The sequence below is a fragment of the Caloenas nicobarica genome, chromosome 4 (genome assembly GCF_036013445.1).
Source record: "Caloenas nicobarica isolate bCalNic1 chromosome 4, bCalNic1.hap1, whole genome shotgun sequence".
NCBI lineage: Eukaryota > Metazoa > Chordata > Aves > Columbiformes > Columbidae > Caloenas > Caloenas nicobarica.
Window position 1 is genome coordinate 60042891 of NC_088248.1, and position 27647 is coordinate 60070537.

Consider the following 27647-nt stretch of genomic DNA (forward strand, 5'->3'; position numbering starts at 1 on the left):
TAACCAGGAAGAGACATTTGCTGGCAAGGAAAGAGAAATGTTGCAAGTTGGGATTCTTTGTCTTTACCAAAAGGCAAAGGTTGAATGTCCATTACATCCTATACCTTTTTTTCTTTTTTTTTTTAATCCACGGGATGGATTAGACAATTATATTTCAATTTTTTTTAACTCGGAGGGAGGGTGTCCATTGCCATTAATGAAAAGAGATGACTGTGTCCAGGTTTACTGCACTAGTTAAGTGACAAGTTAAAAAATCGACTGTAGTCATGTGTGCAATTGTGCTTTGGCTACCTTAGCATCACAAGGAGTCTCACGTCAGCTGACTATCCCTGGCTTTCGTTTTTGTTTCTTTTTCCAAAGAATTCTAGGTAATCGAGTTGCAGAACTAGAAAAGAAATTAAGAACTTTGGAAATTGCTGGCTTGTGGAGTCTTCCAGGTTAGTAAAAATTCAAGGGAACAGCTTGCATTATTTAGTTTTTGAGGGTATATTTGCATCTAAGAAAAGGTTGGCTATAATTTTTTACTGACAATTATTTTGTGAATGTGCTGTTCAGTACATTTGCAAAATGAGAAACCTCTAATAAATGTTAAGTTGAAAACAAAAATCACTAGACTATTTTAACTCTAAGTCAAATATGTATACTGGAAAAAAAAAAAGAAAAGTTTCAAATACTGGAAATAATGAAATTATCTCCATAGTCTGCAGGCAAAAAAAAAAAAAAAAGGAACTATATTATTTATGATACACAGAAGATTGGCCATGATATTTTTTCAACAAATTTTATTTATTAATTTTGTACTTCTTGAAACTTTCATGGATTTTATTGCTGTATTTTTAATGTTTTTCTGTAGAATCATAAACTCTGAGAAATTTGAAATGTAAATTATCTTAAATTTTCTAGTCCATCTCTCCATAACAGACTTATTCCCTGTAGCATTTTAAGTATTGTATTTGGGTTTGAATTACTAAAGTAATGGGAGATTAATCTGCTTCCTAATAGACCTCGCTGTTAGGAAAATGTGCAACATTCGATTTACATTTACTTTTTGCTTCTTTTCTTCCCATTACACCTAATTGTGTCATTTTTAACCACTGTATGTTATGCGATTCCATTGCTGGTGTTTGCATCATTAGGCTTTGTTGTTTACAGCTTCCTGTCAGTACCGCTGAGGGTGGGAGATAGTGTGGTTTAGGTTTCTAGGTTTTTTCGCTGTATGTTCCACCCAACCTTTCCATCTAGAAGAAAACATCTGACAAAGCTGAAGAGACCTCCGGACAAGCTGTTGCTGTTAGCCCTTTGGCCTGGGGGGTATATTTCCAGTTCAGCGTGCCCACCGTAGGCGTTCTGTCACCTCTCTGGAACGGGCTCTCTCGTTGACACCTTCCAGAACTGAAGGTCCCAAATTTGTTGCCGTGGATTACTCTTCAGTCACCTAGTCCCTCCCCACATTCTCCAAAAGGTGCAGATGAAATATTTGTCTAAGACCCTCCTCACGGCAGTTTTGTACATTAGTGCAAATGCGTATCATCGACTCACCAGTTTAAGGTACTGTAGGGTTTTTTTTCAAATACAGTGTTCCATGAAACTCATACACTAATAAATGCAGCCTTTCTAGTCTTTGCAAAATATATTTAAAAAATTGAACAGTGGGAACTTCTTGCACTGTTGTTGGTCTGTGTAGGTAAGACATCAAATCAATGTTTATACAATAACAACTGTCTCTTTCCTTCCTTTCTTTTGCTGCCTGAAGGCCTGAGCTACAATATCTCAGTGGGATTTGGGAGTAGGTTCTGCTTGATGTATATTTTTAGTAACTGATTTTAGCAGTACGTTAAATATTTTCACTGCATGTAAATAAACATAAATGTTATTTGAACATTTTTATATCCAACAGATTAAGATGTTCAGTCAAGTGAGTTAGATGACCACAAGAGAAATAGAGACTGCTCTACAAGAGAATTCCTATAAATTGAGCAAATAGTAAGAAATGGTGATATTAAATAGTTGTAAAGGAATTTTACGCTGGAGTGTGAACTCTGAGCCCCAAGGTTTGTTGATTTGCTGTGTGCCTTTTGCATCAAGAGTGCACTTTTGTTTCCAAGTGCACTCTAGATCCAAGGTGGTCTGTGAGAGGCTCGCAACACCTGGTGGGTCAGCAGTTCTCAGAGCGTGGAAAGCTTCTGCTCCACAGAACAGCAGCGTGTAAGAAATAGTGTGGGAACTACCCCAGTGGGCTCTGCAGCTGGATGTTGGCTCGGGTGAGGGGCAGAGCATGGACGGTATCTCATCTAGTCAGTCTGAAATCCAGAGAGACAAAATTCTTATTTGGTTGCGAGTTGAACTTTTTGTCATTGGAAAAAAAATACGCAGATGAAAGCTGATGTTCAGCCTAGCACTAAAAGAAACGCACATTTTAAACTGCAGGTTTTTAATCTGAAGTTAATGTTCCTACTTAGTCATCGTTGTCCATTATAACATAAGATCCACTGTCACCATGATATTAACGTCTTCCAAATGGTGTTAACAAATGATATTAAGAAACTTTATCCTATTGAAGAGCTTTTTTTTTTTTTTTTTGTTAGGGGACATATTTGCCATCCACTTTTTGAGCAGTGCATGAATGAACTATGGGGGAGCTAAATCAATAGGAAATGTGTATTTAATTTTTGAAGTGGTATCATAGTTCACTTTCTGTAGAAGTTCTGCCTACCACAAACTTCAGCTTCCCCTGTTTGGAAAATGTGCTTTAATTAAACAAATCTCTTGCAAGGTTCATTGCTGAAAAGAAAGCAATATTGGGCACAGACTTGGCTCTGATTTTCTTTGTATGACCCTACTTGCCTTGAGAAGGAAGCAGAGAATGTGATGTTTGCAAGAAGCATTTAATTATTTGCTTTGTCTTAGGTACATTGTGGTTCAAATATGCATGCGTAATATGTTTAGTGTATTCAGTAACAGTACACACTGAACAGACACCACCTTATTCCTCTCAAAATTTGATGTCACTAGACATTCAGTTAAGTAATTCTGTATTTTTAAAAGTTTATAATTTCCTGGAAATTCCCGATTTCCACTGAAAAAAAGCCTGAGAAAAGAGCCAGCCGTGATGCAGCCCTTTTCTGTGTGGGATGACAGGGAAGGGAGGTTTCGGCGCTGCCTCTTGCTCTGCAGCGCTGGGCAGGGAGCGGAGCGGGGCACAATCCCCGGGCTCAGCAGCTGCCGTGGCTGGAGCCACTTACAGCCAGTCGGGTGCAGCACAGGGTGCCCAGCCCTGGAGAAGAAAATGAAGAATTTACTACTACTGGAAACTCACTTGTCTGCTTATTTGGCGACGTGTATAGTTTTCACTAAAGTCCTTGAAAAAAAAAAAATCATTAAATAGAGGAACACAAAGCTATACAAGTTATAAAATTGAGGTTACACGGCAGCTAATTGAAATTCCCTGTGTGTAATCCAGCTTCAGATCACGATTCACAGAACGTAATGCAGCAATACCCCCATGTCCCTCCTTCATGAATGGATGTGAGTCATTGTTAATAAATAAATATGCATCAGGTGCTTTGGGCCACATCCGTTGCTTACATGTGCGGATACTGAACTTAGGTCTATTTTCTGTAACCAAGTTGGTTTTCAGAGAAGAATGTGAAAGTGAATGTGTTTACTGTCTCAATGCTGGCTGGAAGTCAAGAAGTTTCATTTTTGAAGTTTGTCTTGCAATCTTTGGGGACTTTAGCTCAGGCTTTACTTTAAAAAAAAAAAAAGAAAAAAAAAGAAAAGAAAAAGAAAAATACTCTGTGCTCTACTTTTCTGGCAAAACTCCCCCTTACCCCCCAATGCTTTATTCATCATGTTTTTGTATTTTTCTTCCTCTGTTGGATTCTTTTGTATCTTTTTAGATACGTGGCTACTTTTGACTGTGTATGAATATCTATTGGATGTTTTCATACCACTAGTTCCCTGTATGACTTAGCTCTTCTTCCAACACAAAATTCCTCACTGTTACAGGAAGGTGCATTCTTCTAAGAGCTTTTGCATTTTGAAATAGCTGTCAGATTTTTTTGGCCTTTTTTTTTTTTCCATTTTAATTAATTTTGCCTTACACTGGGGGGGAGTTCCCCACTTTTACGTTTGTTTTGTTACGTTTGTTTTGTTACGTTTGTTTTGTTACGTTTGTTTTGGGTTTTTTTTTTTTATTACTTGCTATGGTGAAGGCAGAATTCTGATGTGTACTTGACAAGGGAATCAAAGCTCAAGAAGATCCATTTTTCAAAAGCACTCATTGCATCCATATTGCTGCAGTATATACCCCAACACATTACAGATACAAAAACGTAATTAATACCTTCAGGATCAGGGTATTTACAGCCAGTGCTTTCAGAAGTAGTTAGGGACTAGGGCAGTCCAGTTAGACTCCATGGGAACAGTGTGACTTTCATTATTTCTTAGTAGGTACCAAAACTTTCTCAGGGCTGGATTTATTCCTGGTATGTCCTGACTTTGGTGCTCTTTGGAAAGGCTTTGTTTTGGATGGATGATCAGATTTAGGATGTTGCCTTAAGGTGAAACGTTCAAACAGATTGAGAGAGGAGAAGTGGTTCTTCCATAAACGTCCCTTCTCAGGGAGATAAATAGCGCAGGAGCTCGCTGCCTCCCCAGCCATGACTGATGGGTTGGCCCTTGTTCTGGAGGCCACACGAAGACCACGCTCAGCTGATCGTGCACATTTCCTGCTGTTTGCCCTCTGGGTTTAAGGTAGTTTCAGTCACTGAAAACATAAGCATCCCGGATAGTGGAGGACTTCCTGAAGGGTCTGCAGGTGTTGCTTTCTGTATTGCTAAAATATTTAAAGACTAGGCATCTGCAGCAGAGTCCTCAGCTGAAGAGTTTCTTGCACTATTTTGTCTGCAAAAGAGCTGGAAAATTGCCCTTTTCTATTTGGCTTAAAACAGAAATGCTCAGAAGTGGTTTTGGAATTTTCAGGTTAAAATCTCTCCTGTTCCCCCAGCAACGTATGCTTGTTTGCTCCCTCCATTCTTAGTTACTATTTTTTTAAGGCAGCGTTGTAGGATATTATGTGTGAGAGTTTGTAGTGTAAAACTACATATGTGATATGAGCAGGTTCATCACCAAGGCAGAGTAATAGACAGTACAGATAAAGTGCGGAACACTTGCTGGTAAAAGCATGCAAATGATCCATTACTCTTTGTAAAACTTTTGGTGTGATCTGATTATTAATATTCTGAATTAAATGCTAATTGCTAATACAATTTACTGCATACAGCACCTGGTCTTTTTCAAAATCTGTCCTTTACTCAGTACTGTGGATAAAAACATATGCCTTTTCTGTGTTTCACTTGCATATTCCAGCCACAGTACAGAGTATGTTTTTCCGTGCTACAGAAGGATCATTTGAGATGCTTTTCCTGTTCTGTACTTTTCAATAACATTGCAAAAAAAATGTAGGATATGTTTGAATATCATTAGTGCATAATGGGTGTAACTGGTGAATTAATAGTTCTAACACTTTGTTTCAGGCGGAAAGGATACCATAACATTCAACGACCCAGCCTTGCCAGTGATACAGCGGTCCAGGTCACCATTATTGGCGTTTACTGATAAGCCACAGAAAATTGAAGTACAAGGTGAGCACCTGGAATGTAAGGACCATGATGAGAGCTGAGCGCTCATTTCTTTCCAAATAAAAAGTAATAAATTGTCATGCTGGGATAGCAGAAGGCAAAGTTTCCGTGGTCACAGAGATTGGATAAATCATCCACAAGTGAAATGGATAGGTGGTCCCAGTACAAATAGCGAAGAAACGACTGAAAAACGACTGTTGAATAGATTGCTCAGGGCTAGGGATCAAGTCTTACACCTCAAAGAATTTTCCTGGCAGATAACTTGATACTGTGAGAAGCTATTCATGCCACCTCTGTTACAGTTAACAGCCTCCTTCTCCTTTTCCCTCGGTTAAAATGCCCAGTAGGGAAGCAGCCCGTGGAACTGGCTTAGCACTTCCCTGCATTATGGTTGATATCTAGATGAAAGGCTTCCTGATTGCGCCCAGTAAATTGAAATACCTTACTCATTTTCCCAGAGAAATTGACTGCTTTTTTTGTAGTCTTGCATGTGTTTTGTTAAAAATCCGTCCCCAATAGCAAGCTTTAACATCTCTCCAAAGTCAAGCTTAACTTTATTTCACAGTATCAGAAGATAGTGTTTTGGTGATAACCTTGATTTATTTTTTTTTCCCCTTAGTTTTTCATAGTGGCTGGGAGATGGATTATTATGCTTGCCTATCGGCATTTGGATAAGCTCTTTAATGGGCATAACATTTTGGTATGCCCAGATTTTACTCAGCTAACCATGAAGCATCATAAACAATTTATTTGTTAGCCCTGGAACTAAATAGATTGTGGTTTAATTTTGACTTTATCACCCATGTCATCATCTGATAAAACTTGACAGCCGGTCTGTTTTTTATAATCTTGATCAAATGATACTTTTGCTAAAAATAAGAAGTGAAACTATAGTGGATAGTTCTCCAGTGAGTAATTCATAAATATTCATTTTTTGCCTGCTTAATCATTGACTTTTAATTAAATCTGCAGTTACTGAAAGTATTTACTTGGTGACATGATGTTCTTTACGTATTTGTCCTAGGTGAGGCTGGTATTACAGCTTTGATTAAAGCTGCCCATCGAATCTCACCAGACCCTGTTTCTGTTGCTTTGTAACACTGCCAAACTCTTGCTTTGGGCTGAAGCTATGCTGTGTTTTCTACTTCAGCTGATTTTTGTATTGACAGCCAGATCTCTTTTTCATGTTAAATTCTGACGATCACATTTATTTTGGTTGCAGGTTTTTTTAAATTTGTCTGGTTTTTGTTGTGGTGTCAGTGGTTTTGGTCATTGTTTTGGTGCAAGCATTTAGTATATCTATAATTGAAAGGAATTAGAAATCTGGGGGAAAAATTTCCACCCGGAGGAAACAGGCTGGAATTTCCACCTCATTCTAAACCATTCACTTTCAAATTTCATCTGCTAAAAACAACGGAAAAAATCCAGTTATTCTGTTGAGCTTGCTTCATGCCACCAATGCTGGTAAAAATCTGCATGCACCATTCCTTCAAAATAATGTAAACCTGGAAGGAAAAAAAACCCTGGAGCAGAGAGGAAAGAAAGGCTGAGATCAGGACTCTTGAGTGATGGGGAGTGACAGAGTCCAAGGAAGTCTGAGTGAGGGGGGCTTGGGTCTTGCTGAGCAGAACTCAGAGCACAGGAGCAAGGAATTAAAATGGTGACAGTGAAAGCAAGGTGTGATAAAAAAAGATGGAAAGGTGGGTGAGAAATGAGTGGAGTGAGTGTAGGGACTGGATAAACAAAGGGATGTAGGGCAGGAGCAAAGAGCTGGGCAGGAGAAGAGGAAAATAAAACAGCCTTGGAGACCAGAAGGCAGACAAGGATTAGGACTGCAGCGGTCACAGAAAGAATCTGCTCCCAGTAGGTCATCACCCTCCTTCCCCCTCCCCGTCCTGTCACTGTAAGAGAGACAACATCAGTCACAGAAATCCTGTCATTAAACTGGAGTAGGTTAAGAAATTACTGTTCTGCTTGCACAAACAGCTTGGATTTTTTTCCTTTGCATGTGGCTCAGTAAACCTGATAACCTGCAGTGAGAACTCGGACAAAACTCACCTCTGTGGTAGTTTAAATAAACGAGGCCAACTTTTCACTGGCCTGGATGAGCACATATATACTGCCCGCTGTGCAGGGGACACCATAGCGTCTAGCAGCAGGTGGAGCAACAATGACTGCTTCCATTGCTCCAGATCCTTTTTCTGGAGAATGTTTGGGGCTGCCAGCCTCCCTTGGAAGCCTGGGAAGGAAGCAGCGTGTTTTCAGCTGTGGGGCACGTCCCTTTGCTTGGAGTCACACAGCTCCTCTGCACTCAGCGGCTGTATGGGAGCGATAACCGAGTCGCCTTTTGTGCCACTCTGCATAGAGAATGACTCTCTGTGGTTGAGGTGTAGGAGCTTGGTGCATATTGCATTTTTTCATCTACGCAATGTAGCTCCAAAATCTGGGGGAGATGGGCAGCTGGGAAAAATGTAGGAATGTGTTCATCTGCCTTTGTTTACCAAGCGAGTATGCCCTTGGTTTAGAAGTATTCCAGAAATAAAAACAAACCCACTTTTATTTTCCTGTTAGTTAAATGATCAGCTGAGTGAAAACAGTTGGTAAGCAGAAGGGCAATGAAATTCTTAAATATCTTTAAAAACAAGGCTTGATGTCACATCAGCTATGGTCCTTTAAGTAATACCATTGCTAATTTGGTGCCTTTTTGGCGCAGGAAACATTTTTGGCTTTTGTACTAACACACATTCTTTATCAGAGCTTTCTGTAATACATCAAATGTTGCTCTAGCTAGGCCTACAGATAATCAGATGGCTTTTTCAGGCTTTTTTAATCTAATCTGTCTGCTCACCCTGATCTCATCAAGGCCTGTTTTAGTCCATACTTGCTATCATTGTTTCAGTTAAGCTGGATGGTGGAAGTCCGTAGGCTATACTGAGCAGTTCCTGTGTGAGAATGCGTAATGACATAGTGCAATCATATGAATGAAAGACTCTCTTGTGCCACCAAATCTCCCTTTATACAACACACGGGATGGATGGTGTCGTGGGACAGGTTGGGCTTGAGCATCAGGGCTGCTAATGAGCAGCTATTCAGGTTTTTTTCCTCTCCATTGTTGAGTGCATTGTTCCTGCTGTATTGCCTGTGTGCTATTTCAAGCATTCCTTGAAGACAAAAGTGCTGTTTTTCTACAAACTTATCTCTGCCATCCTAATGCTTTGAAACAATTTATCCTTAGAATATTGCAGCAAGGTGATGGGATGGTGTTACCCCACTGGAGAGGGAGGAAACTGAGGCATGCAAAGAATAGGGTAGGGTCCCTGCTAATTTCAAGTGTCAATTTGAGGTACCTAAGTTTTGGCTCTTTTTGGAGCACTTTGAGTGACATGAGCAGAGCAGTGCTGCGATTCAGGCTCCCAGGCTTCCAGCTGAGTACTCGGATAATGAGGATTAAATCCAGTGGGTGATCGCTTTTTGAAAGTTAATTTATCCCTGCCTTTTCCACAGACTTAAATTCCAGCTCTTCAGAGTAGCATTCCTAGCTTCCTTAATGGCAGTAAGAGTGTTCCCCTCATGCCAACCCTTGTCTCACTGACTCAGCAGCTCCCAAATTATAAATGAGGCAGATCCAATGGAGACGGAGGCTCCTCAGTTGTGTAGCTCCGATCCCTCCCTGCAGCCAGGCTGTCCTGTGCTGTGCATGAGGCAGGAGTCCTGCGGGAGAAATAGGGTAAATGCTCAGATACTACAAGGTAATGCATATGCATGACAAGAGTCATTTTAAGCTGTCAATGCAGCCATACTTCTGGCATTTCCTAATTTTTCTTACTTGGCTTTGCAAGCTTATTTTCAATGAGGCTTTTTGTCCTTAACTGAGATGAGGACAAATCCTCCCTTTTGCACAAAGCTGTTTGTTTACACGTTGGTGTTTTCTCTATTCTGACATTTAGTTCAGTGTTTGCCTTTTGGTATAATGGTATATTTAAAATTCTTCCACTGCCGCTTTGTTTTATGATGTTTCCTGAATTAGAATAATCTTTTATGTTAGGAGAAATGTTGCAGGACCAATAACAAAACTTCATTATTGGGTGAAAGCCTGTGAAAAGCTCCAAATGGAGCTTGGGTTCACCCCTGAAAGTGGTAATGATGTGGGGATTAATGTTAAGCTGTGCCAAAAATTTCTGTAGCTGAGTGCCTTGCTTAGAGTTGATATTCCTTTGAGAAAGCTTGCCTGACCCTATTTTTCTACAGTGCAGTATTGACCATGAATCTTTTAGAATTGTCAAGTGTTAGGGAAAGACAGGCTCCAAAACAGGGCCAGATCCAGCAAGAAACTCAGTGTTGATTGCTTGTCATCTAAGAAGTGGGCCTGGGATGCCATAGGGAATCACTTTTAGAAGTTCCTTACTGAGGTAAACGTCTCTGTGGCCTGGCACTGGTGGTGACGGTCTTCAAATTAGATATATAATCAGTATCTGTGACTGACCAGCATGTCTTGCTGTTCCATTTCTCTTCCAGCAGAACAGAAGCAGGAACATGATGAAACTTGTGCTGTTGCAAGTGAGTCCTTGGCTCCAGAGGGAACAAACTTAAATAACAGAAACCAAAATAAACATTTTTATCCTTCATTACCCCAGCTACCTTCTGAGGAAGAAGAAATAAGCAAGCTCGGAAGTCAGATAATTAAACTGACAGAGCAGGCAGTTGCAGAACTGGAAGGGAAAAGAGCAGGCGCTTCCGCAGGGGAGCAGAGCGCCGTGGCTGGAGCGGAGCTTAATGGTTCATCTGAGGGAGAGTTCCCGCTTTCCAGCCCTGACCCATCCGACCCCACAGATCCCTCAAACTCAGAGAACGAACAAACAGCTGAAACTGAGGCCCTGAAAGACAATGACGCAACCTCAGAGAGTGATTGTGAAATTCCAGATGAAAGAGGACATCGAAACAGCAGCACTGTGGATGTGGTGCGTACCGGGGAGCCTGGAAGGCACAGGGGGCTCAGCGTTACAGCGGCACACACAAGTAACAGCTCTGAGGAGCTTCCTGAATCTGAAAACAAGAAACCATCTGATTCTGCTGAAAACTGTGAATATTTGGATAACAGTTTGGCTTGAGGTATGAAGTCCAGGCCCCCGAGCTTCTCGCTGTAATCCTTTTGCAGTGTTCGTGCTGCCTGAATATGATAGGTGAAACTGTGCCATGTTGTTCATTTTTGTATCTAACCATTAATTTTTGTCTAATAAAGGTGGTTTTCTGTTAGTTTTGGCTACAATGTACAAAAGATGTAGATTAGCTAAAGGAAAGAATTAGTGATGAGGTTTATTCATGTTGGTTTTTTGTAATGATTTGAAGTTTCTACGTAGATTGATGCAATTTACATTGGTGTAGCAAAGAGACCAATGATAATGATTTACCATGTTATCACTAGGCCTCTGTAACATGTATGGTCCTAGTGCTGGACGGTATTTTAATGGTTAGAAGTGTCTTCCAAGGATGAAAAATTTGAAGTGATAAATTGAGAAGCATCTTAAGGCTACAAGCTTTTGCTTGTTTCTCAGACTGCATTCTTTTTCTCTTTACTTATAGTGACCGTAAGTACATCCTTAGAATAAAATCACTATTCCCTGTAGGAAGTTTCTGAAAACCATCCCTGCATGTGTATAGTTCTCTCATTACGAACCTTTATATCTTCTCAACTGAATGAATTTTTCCTTCCCTCTCCCAGCTCATCTCATGAAAATACGGGAGTTATTTCACCAGATACCGAGAACCCAATTTAATGAATCTCTGAGGGAAACGTTGTCAGAGAAGCCAGAAGTCTTTCTGTGAGAGGCAGCAATACTGTTCTAAAGCAAGGAGGGCAGCAAGAGAACCAGCGATGCCGTGTCCACCTGCTTGGCTCTGTTACTGGAATTGCATTCCTCAACCTACAGGAGCTGGAACAGCCCTCGGGCTGAGGAACGGGTGGTACATTTCAGCCTACTCCATCTGTGCCCTCCTTTTTAAAGCAATCTGTGTCTTTTTGTTTTGTCATGGTTTAGAATTAAGGCTAACTCCTCCTTTCCTCCTCATTTCACCAGTCTGTGGTGTAATAGAAGGTTTACTTGCATTGCTGCCGCTTTCTTAAACCTCTTCCTTTGTTGATATTTAGTCATAGGACAACGTTCCTATGATAACTGGGGAAAAGGGAGGCTGCTGTGTCATTCCCTGCTCACTCCTGATGCTGGAGCTGTGCCAGTCTGCTCCTAGGAAGGCAGCAACAAGGGGATACTTAACGCTGAAGTTAGCAGCTGTTGGAGAAGGGGAGGCACGTCCTTCCTCTCCTGTTTGTAGCATAAGGAATAGTCTCTGCAGCTGTGGAGCTTCTATGGGCCAGCAGCCGTCAAGGCAATTTTTCTGCTGGCTTGAGACCTAATTGTCTGTAAATGTTCATTTCTCACTCCTAGAACTTGAAACCAATCAGAGAGAATTAAACCAAATTTAATAAAATACTACTAATAAAAAGGAAAATCCCTCCCAGATTGAATCCTTCTTTGACAAATAACTGCCAGCTGCAAATTTTTACAGCCCACTTGTCAGCTACTGAATAAACAGAGTTTATATTAGCCATACTGACAAACTCTTCTGTATATGGAAGATGAGCTAGCAGGTGCTGCCATAATCAAGGTGTCAGAGTCCATGAACGGTTTGTATTCAGCAGAAGAAAGGCTGTATGTAAATGATTACATATAAATATAAGGAACGATAGTGGGAAGGTGAAAAATGTGGCTTGTCTCTCTTCTCATGTGTTTTCCCGAGCAGGTGCATCCATGTAACCCTTTCAGTGTCTGTCTGCAGGCTGCAAAGCCACACTCACAGTGCTCCTCGAATATGTTTCCTTCCTCTTTAAAGGTAATTTGACATTGCAGCATTTCACTGATATTAAGCAGCAGCCCTTAGGAATAAAATCCATCTCTATATTTAAGCGTGTTAGGGACATGGAGTAAAAAGTTTTTCTTTCATTATCCTCATCACCATTTAAGTTCCTCATCACCTGAAAAAACAAGAAGAGTTTAAATGTTTGAAAGATTGTTATGCTGTTCCCATTAATGGTAACTGACTGCATTATTGACTCATTTATACGACAGTACTGACAAGTCGGAAGAGAAATAGCTGCAGAAACTGAAATCTCCAGGAGAATGTGACAGGGGTTTTTTCCTTTAGTGCTTGAATGTCACAAAAAGTAGCATTTTATTGAAGATGTATTCTTTTCCATCTTTCACAGACTACTCTTGCGCAGAGCTAAATATCAATGCAGTCAAAACGGAGGCAAGTGAATAAGAAGGTCAAGGTTTCATGTAGCTGAGCTCTGAAACATTCGGGGTGTTGCGTTGCTTGCCTGACGCACAGTTGTGTGAGTTGGTGTTTTGCTCCTGGTCCTTCAGCAGCCAGTTAATGCCATTAATTAATGAAGAGCTTGGTGCAAAAATTTGAACAGGTAGAAGCGATGCTGGACCAGCAGCTTTCTAGGGCTGCATTTGCTCATTCTTTTTGTTATGTTTTTTTCTGTGAGAACATAGTGATGTACAACCCAACAACTAGGACATCTTGGTAATTATCCTCACACCATTCTCCCTCTTACATGCCATTTTTATATCTTTGCAATCATTAAATTCCAGTGAGATATCTAGATCTCTGGAAACCTAATTTTCAGTGCTGTGTCACTGCTGCAACGCTGTCCCCTCTCCTTTCTGCCCTAGTGAATGTGTATTCTAGCTATGTTTTTAGCCGCCTTCTGAGAGCACAAAACTTCAAAGCTGGGAAACTTGTAAAAGTAAGACATATTTGCTGCATTATGTGTGTCAGGATCTTCCTTGGATATTGCTTTAATTTATATTGTTTTGCTATTAGAACGATGATTTTTTTTCCCCCCAGAAAATTAATTAGTGTTTTGTTGTGGAATCAACACTACTTTAGATTTTTAAGGGGAGTTGGTTTAGTTTGGGGTTTTTGTTTTGTTTGGGGTTTTGGTTGGTTTTTTTTTTTTTAGACCTGTGTTCACTTTTTCTGGAACCTTAGAAATGCAGAAATTGCATCCAGCCATATAAGCCATTTTGGGCTCTGGGAAGCAAACTGGGAAGGGAATATCGTGGCAGGGATATAGAGAAGATGCATTTCACAAACTGATTCTAAAGAGGCTGTCTCACGTAAAAGTGAATTTGTGCATTATCTGTGTGAAAATATGATGTTGTAGTTATTTTAAAAAAATGAATTTGTAAAATAAGTGTGTGAAAATGACAGATTAAGATGCATCTTTTAGAATGCTGCTTCTTTTCTAAGTGAGACTATTTTAAGTATGTGGGAATTTGTATAATAAAGAAGTGGAAGTTCTTTAATCATTATGAGCTCAGGAATGTATTTCAGAATCCTAACTGAGATTAAGTTGAAAGTCTGCTACATCTCTAAAAGATAGGATTTTGTTTACCAGCTTCTGTTTGTAGTTTTACTTTCTAAATTATGCAGTTTAATTTATTTGCAAGCCTCTCTTTTATGCTGCTTGGATTAACTGCACAACATGGTTCAACTATATTAATACATTTTGTCATCTTTAATAAAAGCATTTCCTGATATGCTTGTTCTACCTGCTCATTTCCTTTTCTCAGTACCAGATGAATGATATTCATGTGTTTTAGTATTTTCAGTGAGTTGTGTTAAATTAAAAAGGTAAAGCTTTATTGTGTGAGAGTTTTAAGTTTGAAAATTATCTGATTTAAATATTTTCACCGTCACTTCTCCGAGTCTAAATTGATTGATTTACTTCCTACATTTCTGTAATAAAGAAACACACTCAGTAATTCTTTTTGCTTTGAAAATAATATTTATCTCTGATCTGAACTGTCATTGTCTAAGCAGCATTAAAACTTTTGTGTACAAAGTAGTTACTAACAGGCACAAACTAGAGGCTTTAGGCAATTTTTGGTGGGGAGTGATGGTGAACTGGAATATTTCTTTTAAGTCTGCTTTCAGATGTGAACAGTGTGACTTCGCTGTGGCCATGTGGACAATTAAAAATAGTTAAGAAGCTCAGACATGTTTCAGGAAACAAACAAACAAGCAAACTGGAAATACAAGTAGAACAATGAAATCGATCTAAAGTTTAAAACAGAAATGTCTGTACTTCCCTTTACTTTTAGGGGAAGTCCATTATCCAGGTCTTGTAACGCAACACCCGACACTGTTGAAAGCATAGAGGTCTTTTTACGTGTCAGATTTGGAGCTAAATACAGGGTAGCATCTAATGAAAGGCAATTTTTTACTTATTCATATTAACTTTTTTTTCTTTGATATCTAACTTAGGATCCCTTTGCAGTACACGCTCTCTTCACAGGCTGCCAACCGTATCCATTAGCTCTCTTACTTACATGCATTCAACTCCCAAACTGCATAAAGGGGAATCTTTTATCTTCAATAAAATACATCACAGTGTTGAGTTGATGCTGTTTTTATTGATGGTCTTACAGAAAGGAGGCTCTGCAAAGTGATAGCGCATTTCTTAGAGGAGCAAGCAGATGGAAACGGGAATCCTTTAGCTGTGTATCTTGGTGGCCAGTGGCATAGCCCGAGGTACTTTGTGCTGCCCGGGCTGTAGCCGCCTTGTTGGTCTTCACTTAAACCTGATTCTATGTTCGTTTGTTGAGCCCTCTCTTCTTCTTGTCTGTAACTTCAGGCAGTTTCTCTTCCCACAAGTTCTTGTTGCAGATCCCAATCACGCAGCAAGCCAGACGTTTCCCAGCGTTTCCATTTTCCAAACTGGCCTTATTGTTGCCCTTGCCCATGTCGTCTTCCTGTTCGTGGATCACAACAGATCTGCCCATGATGGAATATGGACCAAACATAGTGGCAAAGAGATTAGTTTTGTATTTTCTGATTTTGCCTTCTTTAGGAAGAAAGTTGCCGAAATCCCCTGGGTGCCGGGGATGGTTCACTCTGAAGGGGTTATAGTGTCCTCCCGTAGCATCGCAGCCGTTGCTGAGATCCCCAAGCTCGTGGATGTGGATAGCTCTACCAGACTGATTATTATCCAGCGGAAACCCATCCAAGTAGAAAATGGCTTCTAGTCTTCCATATGAGTAATACTGCCTGAATAAGACTTGTCCAGTCACTTGTGGCTTGTCAGCATCTATTTTGGAGCTGGGCTTCATTTCACAAGTGGCGTAAATCATCCCGTCGGTCTCATTACCAGGCGCTACTGGATAGAGCAAACTCTGCCAGAGGTCGTTCACTTTTTTCTGTATGTCTTGAAATGGCTCTTGGCTTGGACCACTTTCTTTGTCTGTCACGCCACCAGAGGCAGACAGGGCAAGCCCGGCGACCAGAGAAAGAAGCAGAAGCATCTTGGCAGCTCAGATCCTGAAAAGGTACAAGAAGCTACAAAGAATTAGGGGCGTTTTGCAGCAGCGCGGCTGGAGAGAAAGGCACGCAGGCTGTGGCGGGGCTGAGCAGAACAGCTGGAGCAGGGTCCCCGTGGGCTGCTGCTTGCTAAATCTGTCTGATGTGATGAACTGAAACTAAATCAGAATGCAAACACGTTTAAATACATAAAACTGAAACCCATGTCTAAAAGAAATACTAGTGATTTTATGTTTTACACTAGATCTTGATCTTAAAAACTGCCTCTGTTTGCATGCAGGAAGCAAGTAAGCCAAAGTGTTATTAAATACATTTTTGAGTTTGCATTTAGAGTTTTCTCCTACTACAAATTCCAGCAAGACAGTTTGCCAGGAGGCTTTTTTTGATCCGTCTGCTTAACCACTAGTTAGGCATTACAAGCAAAAAGTAAAAATCCAACAAGCTGATTACCTTGCAGAGCAGCTGCAGAACCCCTCAGTAGTAGCTCTTTGCCTCCGCTCCCCTAAAACAAGATGTGATCAGCCAGAAAGCCGGAGCTGTTGGAAGTTGATGCTTATGGGAAGTGCATGTTTGTGTAAAGTTAGGTAATGCTGGCTCAGAGGAGGCGTCACCGGGAGGACCCTGGGAGGGGAGGAAGGGAGGGGGAAAAGTTTTCGGCATTTTCATTTTGGGCAGGGTGAACACTTTGTCCTTTCTTGGTTGGTTAGTCTGGCTCTCGGTCCTCACGGACATTCCAAGAAAAGGGGAGAAAAGTTAATAAGCTTTTAAATTAATCTTCCTTTTGATTACTTCATGTGCTTATCTAAAACACGCAACCTTCAACATGCAGCGAGGGGAGAGGAAGGAGCTTTACTAAGGCACATTTGGGCTAGTTCGCTCACTTACGTGCTGGTTGTCATGGAGCTGGTTTGCATTTTTATTTCTTCGTTAGTCAAAATTGAAAGTGGTACTTGAGCAACATAAACTGTTTGACGTGGATGTATCCCAAAGTTTTGGTGGTTTTAAAACCAAAAGGGCACAATTCAAACTGTCAGATGTTGAGATACATTTCAGTGATGCTGCTTTGTCAGATTTTAGGGCTGCTGTCTGCTGCTGTACTTGCCAACTCCGAAGTAGTTTTTTTCTTCTTTTTTTTCAAGACAGCAGTGATTTCTTTCCAAAGAGAGGAGTAAGCAGTACTGGGGCAGTGCAACATCAGGCTGAGGCACAGAGAAATTGTTTCCCGGAGGCTGGCTGGAGCACGGAGAGTTCACACGTGTTTCATCATCCCGTGAACTGAGAAATGCTCTTCTCCTGGGGCATTGCCCTGCCGGGAGCGCTTCCCGCTCCTGCAGCTGAAATGTGGGTTCAGCCATCACAAGAGCTATTTAACAGGCTGAGATTTCTGTAGAGAGAAAAGAGTAGCTCTTATTACTCAGGAACAATTCTCAATTCGAGAAAATTGCGAAGAAAATCCTTTTTCGCAGTTCATGTCTCCTGCCAGCTGGGTAAGGAATGGGACCGTCAGCTTCTGGAATGGTAAAATTGCGCGTTTTAGTCTTACTACTATCATATTCTACATCAGATCTCAAATACTGGTATCTGAGAGCTATTTTTTTTAGTTCGTGATGAGGGAGAGTAGAGCTAAAGGGGTGTCCACCACTTAGATCATTAGCCAGGGACTGCAAATCCAGAGCTGGCTTCTGCTTGGGATATCGGGATATTGAAGGTGTTACTTTAGCCCTGGGCTTCAGTTCCTAATCTGTGAAACAGAACAACTAGTATTTCTTCAGGAAATTTGAGTTGTTCAAATTACTCTGCTCATGGGAACCATGGAGTGCTCGGTGGAAGCCAAACCCTGACCAAGAGCCAGGATTGCCTGTCACCCCAAGCCCAGTGCTGCCTCCTTTGCAGCCTTTTCCCAAGTTCACTGGCAGTCTCTGAGCTGGGAAAATCCGTTCTTGCAACATGGTAATACTATGAAATTTCTCGGTTTTAAAGCATTTGAAAGAAGTAAAATGTTTTACAATCAGGTTTTATAAATACATGCAAAAAATGTTCATCTGAAAACTAGCCAAATGCAAAGGGGGGTGGTTGAAGTTTGTAAAATGCAAGATGCAACTCTCTAGTCTAGGTGCTATTAGAAAAACTATTTCTTAGCATCATAAACCATTTTTAAGGAGACATGATGAATGGAAGAAAGAAAGGAGCATCATTTATGGTTTACTCCTTGAGTCACAAAGTAATGGACTGCAATTGAGTTTAACACTTCTGCAAGGAAATTTCCAAGCCAGCAGTCAGCGCTTCAAGAAAAGAATTTTAAAGCTTTAGTTGAATTATATAAGGCATTTTGCAATGGGAACTAGGGTCAGAATTTTAGCAGGTTTAAATACAATAATGCTGCTGACTTCACTGGCATTTGTGATGTTTTACACCAGCTGGGATTCTGTGCTTCAAAAAAAAACCACACTGAAAAGCCCAAGGTACTTGCTGCAAAGCTCTTTTTTGATGTACTGCACATGTGGGAACGAAGCAGAAATGCAGAAGGGTGTAAAGGAGACGATCAAAGGGATGGAAGGGACTGCAGCAAAGCTAAATGATGTGTTTGTAGTGCTCTGCACTTCAGAGAATGAAAAGGAATACTAGCTGTGGGCTGCTGTCAGAAAGATGTATTTTAAAAAGCAGGAGGGCTGATAACTACAAGAAGTGCAATTGCCAGGGTGATTTGGCATTCAGTCTGGGTCTGAAAGATGGAAGTCGCTAAGTACTAACCAGGTGTAGCATTAAAGTCTGTTGCTACCCCTGCCTATGTTTTAGTTTCCTGGTTAAAAAGAGGTGCAGAATAATGGGCTAACAGCCTTTAGAGCAGACACAGCTAACACAGGAAAGCCCACAGTGACCTGACCATGCACTTGGACTTGTGTTACAATCCCTGTTTGAAAACCAGACTTCTGCTTTTGTCCAGGTTGTACAGGATCTATCATATCTCACATTTCATGCCTTGTCCTAGACTCTCCTGGGCTATACAAGACAGAGTTGTCAAAACAACTTCTGCAAGGCTCTCTAGACCACATAGAAAACCCAAACTTAACTTTACTCATGGGGTTTACAATGAACTTTATTGCCTCTGCTCGCGAGTTCTCAACCCATGCTATGACTTTGAGGGTTGGTTGGTTGGTGGGTTTGTCCTGGGGTGATGCAGTTCAACTGAACATCCTTTGATCTGTCCACTGTAGAGTTAAATGTGATGAAGAAACGCTGCATAGGAGAACATCCTTTTGTAGCAAGCAGTTGCCTTGTTTTGCGTCTCCAGCAGCTGGATCTGCTATCAGTGATTTTATGGTAGAGTGATTCTCCATAAAAATGACACCCACAGAAGGCAGGTTTTACATCTTCTGCAGTGGCTGATGGAACTGACTGCTTTTCTCCACGTATGGCCGAGGCTGGAGCCACGAAAAGAAGAGGGATGTTTGTAGCCTGAGGGAAACTGAGGCAGGATCTTTGGGAAACCAATCTGCTCCTTCGGTTCAGGGCACTTGCTGCTATTTCTGAGTCACGGTCCCAGCTATACAGGTGGGTCATCGGGCAGCAGAGCATCTGGCGTTTGTTGGTGTGTGGGAGTTACCTGTTGGCTGTAGAGAGACTGCAGGTCACCAAAACTTCCACACGCCGAGTTTGGCGCACCAGACGTGCTCCGCGCAGCGATAGCCCGCGAGCCCGGCACCAGCCCCGCCGGAGGTCTGACCCGCCTGCGGCACAGCCTGCGGGGCTGGTTTTCATCTGCAAGGCTGGAAGCCGTGCTGCCCAGCTGGGCAGGGTTTAGAAAGCAGAAATCACACAGGATCACAGAATGGTTGGGGCTGGAAAGGGCCTCTGGAGATCATCCAGTCCAACCCACCTGCTAAAGCAGGTTCACCCAGAGCAGATCGCACAGGAATGTGTCCAGGTGGGTCTTGAATGTCTGCAGAGAAGGAGACTCCACAGCCTCTCTGGGCAGCCTGTTCCAGGGCTCTGTCACCCTCAAAGAAGTTTTTCCTCAAATTCAGATGGAACCTCCTGTGCTTCAGCCTGTGCCCATTGCCCCTCGTCCTATCTTGCACCACTGAAAGGAGTCTGGTCCCATCCTCTTGACACCCACCCTTCAGATATTTATAAACATTGATGAGATCCCCTCCCAGCCTTCTCCAGGCTGAACAGCCCCAGCTCTCTCAGTCTCTCCTCATAAGAAAGATGCTTTAGGCCCCTAATCATTTTTGTAACCCTTCGCTGGACTCCCTCCAGTAATTCCTTGTCCTTCTTAAACTGGAGAGCCCAGAACTGGATGCAGTGCTCCAGATGTGGCCTCACCAGGGCAGAGCAGATGGGGAGGACAACCTCCCTCGACCTGCTGGTCACAGTCTTCTTAATGCACCCCAGGATACCGCTGGCCTTCTTGGCCACAAGGGCACAGTGCTGTTGGGGTGCCCATGAAGGTGCAATAACCGCAGCTATTCACTGCCCGCCCTGGTGTCCGACACAGCCCATCGATGTCCGGCGGAGCTCCGGTGCTCGGGGCAGAGCACCAGTCCTGGACTGGGCCGTTTCAGCCTGTGCGGTGAGCACGGCGCTGGCACTGGGACTGCGACAGCATTTCCTTCCACAGAAGTCACCATGGAAGAACTTGTTTGTGAATGCTACCAGGAAAAAAAAAAAAAACAGAAAGAAAAAAAATAAAAGAGAAAACGAAATGAAAAATCTTGCTGTAGCAAATGGAAAATCTGTCACTGATCTAGGCTTACTCTTTCTGTTTATTCCTGTTCCTTGACTTGGTGTTTCTATTTAAAGAAATAAAGATATTTAGTGCCTGAGATAAGCATCCATTTATAATATTATTGCAAAAGAGCGATATGCATTTCCAGCTTCTCAGGACATTACCCATAAAAAATCAAGTTAAATAAATATACAAAAGAGAAACAACACTCTTCTCTCTGGGGAATAATTTCTCTTGAAAATAGAAGATCACGCAACTGTTAAACTAGTCTCCATCAGCCAGTTTGAAAAATTCGTGAAATTTTTCCTCTTTAATAGCTTGAGAAGAAACCATTTTATGAGAGTGAGGGAGAGATGAACTGTAAGTGAGGTTTTTGAAAAAGCTGCATTCAGAAGCTCATTCTAGATCTGTCAACCTAATTTAACAGAATTTCATCTTCATGTGTGGATATAAAATATAAACGTATATGTAAAAAGTAGGCTTGGAACACAACTATTAGATAATGTAGGTTTTTATTTGTGTTGGCCTTAATTCCCTGAGCCTTTATTAAATGTTTATCCTTTCTGCTGCGTACCATTAATGTGGATGGGGGTTTGCTGTTTGAGAGGAGATAAGAAATACACACAAGATGCTCCTCAAGTTCAGCAATGGCCATAAGTGAAATCATCTTGTTGTGTTGTTTTTTTTTTTTTCTTCAAAGTGTGCAAAACTGTGTGTAGTTCCAAGTCAAAGAACTGACCGTGAGTTTCAGATCTTTCTGTCCTTCTGGTGTATTAAGGTGAGAGACCCGCGGGCAGCGGGTGAATCCCTGCCTGCCTGTGCACGCTGCCACGCTGCTGTTCCCGCACGCGACGCTGGGGCAGGAGGTGGCTCTGTGGGTGCCCACAGCTGCCAGGTGCCTCTTGGGAGCGGGAGACTCGAGGCCTCCTGCTCATCAGGACTTTCAGGACCAAAAACATTAGGGCTCAGTCCCTTCCCACAGGAACAAGCCGAGTCCTGGCCCGGGCTCGTCCCCGTCCTCAGGAGCACATCAGCAAAGCAGGAGAGGGCAGGTAAGAGCTGCTGCACAAAGCAGGGATGGAAACAGGCAGGAAAGAAAGAAAGACCTACAGATATTACTACGAGAAAGCTTAAGAGTCCCCAAACTGGCCTGATCCTTCTTCATACATTCGGTTTAATTTCTGTTATGTTTGTATGTAAAGGATTGGTCCAGTTTCACTTAAGCAGCAGACAGTATTTCAACTAAAAGATTTTAAACTCTGTTCATTTATGTATTGACATACAGTTACATTTCGCTTTTTTGCAACAAACCCCAGAGTTCTCTTTAAATAACCTCTAAAATTTATTTGAAAGGCTGTGGACTATCATGGATACCCAGTGCAGTTAAAGACTGGGAGTAAAACAAAGTGTGCAAAGAACGTGATGCTGTGTTCTCTCATAGCCCCTTGTTTTGTATTTCTGCTAAGGCCTGCAAGCGATTTAGAGACTACGTACGCAGCCATACCAATGTAGATCATGACTTAAGGCTTGTCTATCGTGTTCCTAAAACTCACCATTGATGAAGAATCTACCATGACCCATGGCTTGCCTATCCTTTCTGTTATAGGTTTTTCCACTCTTAGCCTGGTTCTCGCTGCACGTTAAAGCCCTTGTTCTGGTTGTATCCGCTGCAGACATGGTGGACAGATTATTCTCTTCTTTGCAACAGCCTTGTGTAGACTTGGGAAATGAACCCCATAGCAATGGCCCTTCCCTCTTTCAGCTAAACAGTCCCAATTCCGTTCAGCTTTCCTCTCCAATGCTGTAGGCTCCTGTGTTGAGCAGATCGCCTTTTCCTGTGGGCTGTGCACGCCTTTCTGGAAGGGAGGTGCACAAACATCTCAGCTCGTCAGCCGACCAGCTTGGACAACTGCTCCACTTGTCTGCAGACTACATTACTGTCTATATCATAGTGTGACCTTTGCCTGATCCTTTCCTGCAGAACTGCTCACTATGCAATTGTTTTCTTTTTATATTTCTTTAGTTGGCTATTCCTGCCAAGTATGGGATTTTACTTTTGTCTTAATTGAGTTACCTCCTTTTTTTTTTTTTTTTTTTACTTTCCCCACCCTTTATTGTTTCTCCAGCTTGTCATGAACATTTTGAATTCTAATCCTTCCCCACAGTGTATTCACAGCCCTTCCAGCTCGGTGTCAGCTGTGTATTTAATCAGTTTACTTTTTGTTCCATCATGCAAGTCATTAACAGAAGGGCTGAATAAAACCAAATCACAGACGAACTTCAGCACCCGAGGCAGGCTGTCGTCCCCATTGGGAGCTGACTGGTTACCAGACTGGGTGCAGATTTCCCATCATCTCTGTACCTGTTTTATAGGAGTGTGATGAATACTGGATTTTTCCCTAGTTTGTGTGTAAGAATATTTTGTGAGATAGCAGTTGAGATATTCCATAAAGTAAACATCTACTTCTCTATATGCAACATTTATTATTCTCTCATAGAAAGAAAGCAGAAGTTCCTGATGTCATTTATTTCTGTTTCAGGCTTTCAGGTCAACGCAAAATTTTGCCTCTTTTATTGTTTTTTCTGTGGCTGTGACCTCTGGATTGAGCCTGACCAATCCTCCCTGAATCCTCAGGCTTCATAGGGACCAAGATCATTTACTGCTCCTATCTCAATGTATCTGATTTACCGTCATTCCCCTGGGAGAGGCAAAGTGTCTTTGAAGTGCTGCTCAACGTTAAGCGGTGCCTGAAAACTCTGGCATCCAAAAACCAGCGAAAAAACACCTTTTATGTGCATATCCCCACATCGTTGTCTTCCTTTGCTAAAACAGTTGATGGTATCTCTTGTATTTTAATGTTGCATCAGCTATGAAAGCAAATACGAAGTTAATTCATGCTAAGAGGACAAAGTATATTCCCAAAGGTTCACGTTTCTGACCATCTTACTTCTCGCAAGCAGCATCTATTTGTAAATGTCTCCCAGATTGTCCGTGTTCCCCACCACCTTCAGTGCAATCACCCAGACAAGAAGGCACAGCTCACCAGAACCAGGAAAGTTTGCATTTTGTTGTGGAATCATATGTACATGCCAAGTTATTAAAATAAAGTGAAAAATTATGAGGTTTTGTTTACAAACTCAGGAGGATTTTGACATTCCCATACCGCAGACATGAAGCCTCCCGCAGGGATTTAAATTCTTGCTGGCACCTGCAGGCACCAAGGCCTCTGCTTTGCCAAGAGCAAGCTGGAGCTCAGCTGAGGACAATCAGGTTTTATGAAGACAAAAGCCCACCTGGCTTTGATAGGAGGCAGCGGCTCCTTCTCTGGTAAGAGCCCAGCTGTGACTGTTACACGTAGAGGCTGGTACTGCTGATCGGTGGCTTTGGAAGACCCTGTCCCTGGGATTTTGCTAAAGTCAACACAGCAGCGTCCAGGAGGCTCCTTGTCCTTGAGCACTGCAGGGCAGCAGGCTGGGTTCCCAGAGGCTTCCTCAAAGCCGGTCTTTCACCGCAGATGTTGTGGTATCTTACTATTACCAGAAAAAAAAAAGAAATTAAAAAGTATGGCTTACTGTCGGACATCCATCTCCTCGGAAAAATGTGTGCAGTAGCTCAGGGCCTGAACCTCTGGGTACTTTTGAAAGCAGTTTGTGATAAAATCATTGTATTTGTACCTCTCAGAACAGCAGAAAAAGAAAAAAAAAAAGCATTTTTCTGTAGAGTAAAAATTGTTTTCATGGTAAAGCGGCTCCCCACCTATTTAGCTATATTTATTCTAGTGGGTTGATTTTTGTAAGCATGACTAAAACCCTGGGAGACTAATGAAGTTTAACAGTGTGTGTCAATTATATCCACTTCTGTTTTCTCATTGAAAACACAAGATCCTAAATCCTATTTACAACCTGAAATTTCAGAGGTTCCAGGCCCCTCATCTGACCTTAACCTCTCCTAGTTTCATGCAGCTTTTGTAAGACCTGTGCACATATTTAAGTTCCCCCGTGGAGAATGGTTTTGGGGATCAGATGTTCAGGGATTAGAAACACAAAAGTTTTTTTACCTTGTTTAAAATCATTTTGACACTTTAGTGTAAGTCATTAAGATTGTTTTCTTGAACTGTCAAGTGGGCCACAGTATAAGTGAAGCATTTTTAGGAAAATTAAACAAAAGTGTTTTGATTTCTAAATGACTCGCATACTCTGGAGTTTCTGTCTGAGGTGAATATTTTCACCTGAATACCTCCCCTGGGAAGGTTCATTCCCAACTAAGGAAATAATGAAAGTCAAGGGCCATTTTGGGGGGAGCAAGTAGGAATGATCACTTGTATATGAAGGTGCTCTCAGTATTGTTTATTTTGGATTTGCTTTATTTTCTTCTTTCATTCCACTGCACAGTTAAGAGAAAAAAGCTTCCCCAAATGGTGTCGGGTTTTAGGATCTCTGCAGAGATCCCGTGTGGTTCTGCAGATACTGATTTTGGACCAGGTGAGTCCCATTAGTTCCAACCCAGCTGTACAAAGGATTTGAGCATCTCTGAAGCCGGGTGTTTGGGTCTAGAAAAACAGAGAACAGAGGGGAAGCAAAACACATGAAGGGACTATGGTTTTACCGGCTCAGACAGATGCATTAATAAGCAAGACTGAGAATGCCACCTGCTTACAGGAAAGGTTTTCAACTCGCAGGGCATGGAGTTCTTAATAGCATTCCATTAGATATAATGAGGTGTGCTGGTGCAGATTTCCCCCATGAAGTTAGTACACATTTGTACAAAACAAGGCTCCTGCTGGGATGTTTTATGAATGTGGAGTCTTTCAGTTCCAGTTAAATAAGATAACCAGCTGTTTTCCAGGGCACACGAGTTGTTGTTCCTACTCCGAGCATTAGGACGGCTTAAAAAAAAAGAATAAAAACATATAAATATTTTACTGTGGCCTTGTTGAAGGCAAAGCAACTCTTCAAATATATCAGAAGTTGTTCTAATAGATTCAGGAAAAAAACCCCAAAGATAAAAATCTGTTTTCCTTGTCTTTTTGTTACAAACCTACCTTCCATCTTCAGCCTCTGGGTTTCCCTCCCCTGAGTTGTCATCTGTTTTGTCATTTGCAAGTCTTTTTTCTCAAAAACTGCAAAAGTTATTAAAACTAAGGATTGCAAGGTTATGTAGTATGTGGTAGAAGCCAGATACAGATTTGATGTTTTTATTAGAGGATTACCAAATTTTGTTAACAGGGTTGTGCCCAAATAATTCCACTGGAAGCTCTGCTGGGCTTGTTATGAAACATCTGATCCCACAGCAGCTACCGAGCTCCCCCTTGGCAAAGTCCAGCTCTGTAACCACGCCAGGGATGGATCGTGCTTGTGATGTGTAAAGCTGTGTCATTGCAAACAATGTGTGATGGTTTAACTGGAAAATGGGTAGCGGTCATGGCAGAAAGTATCTCACCTACCCTAAAATGCCAAATGTCTTGTTAACTTCCGAATCCTTTTCCACTGCTGGCACACATTATAGGCAACGAAATAAAATTAGCATATGAGGTATGCACTTCAGTGTTAGCTTTGAATATAGTGAAAATATCTAATGCTTTTTGTAACTTTTTATAACTTACATATCCCTAGTACATGGTACTAGGCCCTTAAACAAACTTGTTGCTCCTAAGGCATGAGATTATGATGACCTCTTGACTAACTCTCCTAATCTCGATACATTGGTGTGTTTGTGAGCAAGGGGCTAACTCAAGCTAGTGAGCCTAAAGCAAGAAATCAGAGGAGAACCTCAACACTGAAAAAACTAGACCAACCAAACCAACCCCCCCCCCGCCAATAAATCCGACCTTGGAGCCACCATTCTCTTACGGTGATGAACTTGTCTAACTAAGGCCGTCCAAGAGCAGCTGAGGAGGTAATTTCCGCAGGCTATTCATTTGAGAGGAAGGTGAGTCAAGAAATTTCTAGGAGCCTCTTGCATTCTGCTTAATGACCTGTACCTGGTGGGCAGCTCAGGCCCACCCAGCCACTTGTTCCCCTGCAGGAGATGGAGGAGAGAATTGGAAGGGCAAAAGTGAGAAAACTTGTGGGTTGAGATAAAGACAGCTAAATAAGTGGAGGAGGGTGGGGAAGGAAGAAAACGTGATGAAAAAGCAGTTGCTCGCCAGCAGCAGAGCAGAGCCCAGCAGTCCCTGAGTAGCAATAACTTGGGAAAAGCCTCTACTCTCAGGTTTATTGCTTAACATATGCTATGGGATTTGGTCTGGGATATCGCTTTGGTCAGCTGGGGTCAGCTGTTCCGGCTGTGTCCCCTCCCAAAGTCTCGCCCACCCCCAGCCCACTCGCTGTGGGGCAGAGTGAGAAACAGAGGAGTCCCGGACGCTGTGTAAGCACCGCTCAGCAAAAGCTAAAACATCCTTGTGCTGCCAGTGCTGTTTTGGTCACAAATCCAAACCACGGCACCCTCCGGGCCGCTATGGAGAGAATTAACTCCATCATAGGCAGACACATCACACCTGGATGTGTCTGGATGCCGGCACAGCCTGTGCTGGGAGGAAAACGAGAAGAGAGCTTCGTAAGTCACAGACAACGTGGTTTGCAGTTCCAAGAGGAAAATGAAAGGTATTGAATAAGGACTCAGTTTTGTGCTCTCAGGTGCACCTTTCCTTCTGCTACCGGGCTGAATTACCACTGCTGTGATAATAAAGTCCACTTGGTTTGTCTGAGCAGACTCCTAATCACTTAATAAATCACTTGAAAAGTTATTTGGTAGAGTGGCAAATTATTAACTGGCTGGAGATCCAGCAAGCAGCAGCTGTTTCATACTAGCAACTTGACTGGGAGAACTGGCCCAAGAACACCTGTGTTGAGTGCCAGAACCATGATTTTTCTAAGTTTTAAAGTTATTCCTC

The 27647-nt window shown here is 42.0% G+C and overlaps 2 protein-coding genes across 7 annotated transcripts in view; one reads left to right on the forward strand and one right to left on the reverse strand.

Moving 5' to 3' along the window:
• Nucleotides 1-14406, forward strand: part of CCDC149 (coiled-coil domain containing 149) — a 52039-nt gene extending 37633 nt beyond the window's left edge. For 3 of the 5 annotated variants that reach the window (XM_065634043.1, XM_065634045.1, XM_065634047.1), the window contains 4 exons: nt 361-437; nt 5538-5645; nt 10158-10751; nt 11362-14406. In XM_065634043.1, coding sequence (XP_065490115.1) covers nt 361-437; nt 5538-5645; nt 10158-10750 — 778 coding nt within the window. In that variant the 3' untranslated portion in view covers nt 10751; nt 11362-14406. The remainder of the gene's footprint in view (nt 1-360; nt 438-5537; nt 5646-10157; nt 10752-11361) is intronic. The other 2 variants (XM_065634046.1, XM_065634044.1) reach the window with 2 other exon arrangements.
• Nucleotides 14407-15101: 695 nt separating this feature from the next.
• SOD3 (superoxide dismutase 3) lies at nt 15102-16593 on the reverse strand. Of its 2 annotated transcripts, none has more exons than XM_065634048.1 (2): nt 16476-16593; nt 15102-16025 (listed from the first exon to the last, which is right to left on the reverse strand). In XM_065634048.1, exon 2 carries the CDS (start codon nt 16007-16009, stop codon nt 15296-15298), a length of 714 nt encoding a protein of 237 aa, XP_065490120.1. In that variant the 5' UTR covers nt 16010-16025; nt 16476-16593; the 3' UTR covers nt 15102-15295. The 2 variants fall into 2 exon arrangements, with proteins under 2 accessions (XP_065490120.1, XP_065490121.1); XM_065634049.1 differs by having other exon boundaries at nt 15102-16183.
• Nucleotides 16594-27647: the final 11054 nt, after the last annotated feature.

Coding starts and splice junctions, on each gene's coding strand:
- SOD3 (XM_065634048.1), bottom strand. CDS start 16,009: ATGCTTCTGCTTCTTTCTCTGGTCGCCGGGCTTGCCCTGTCTGCCTCT.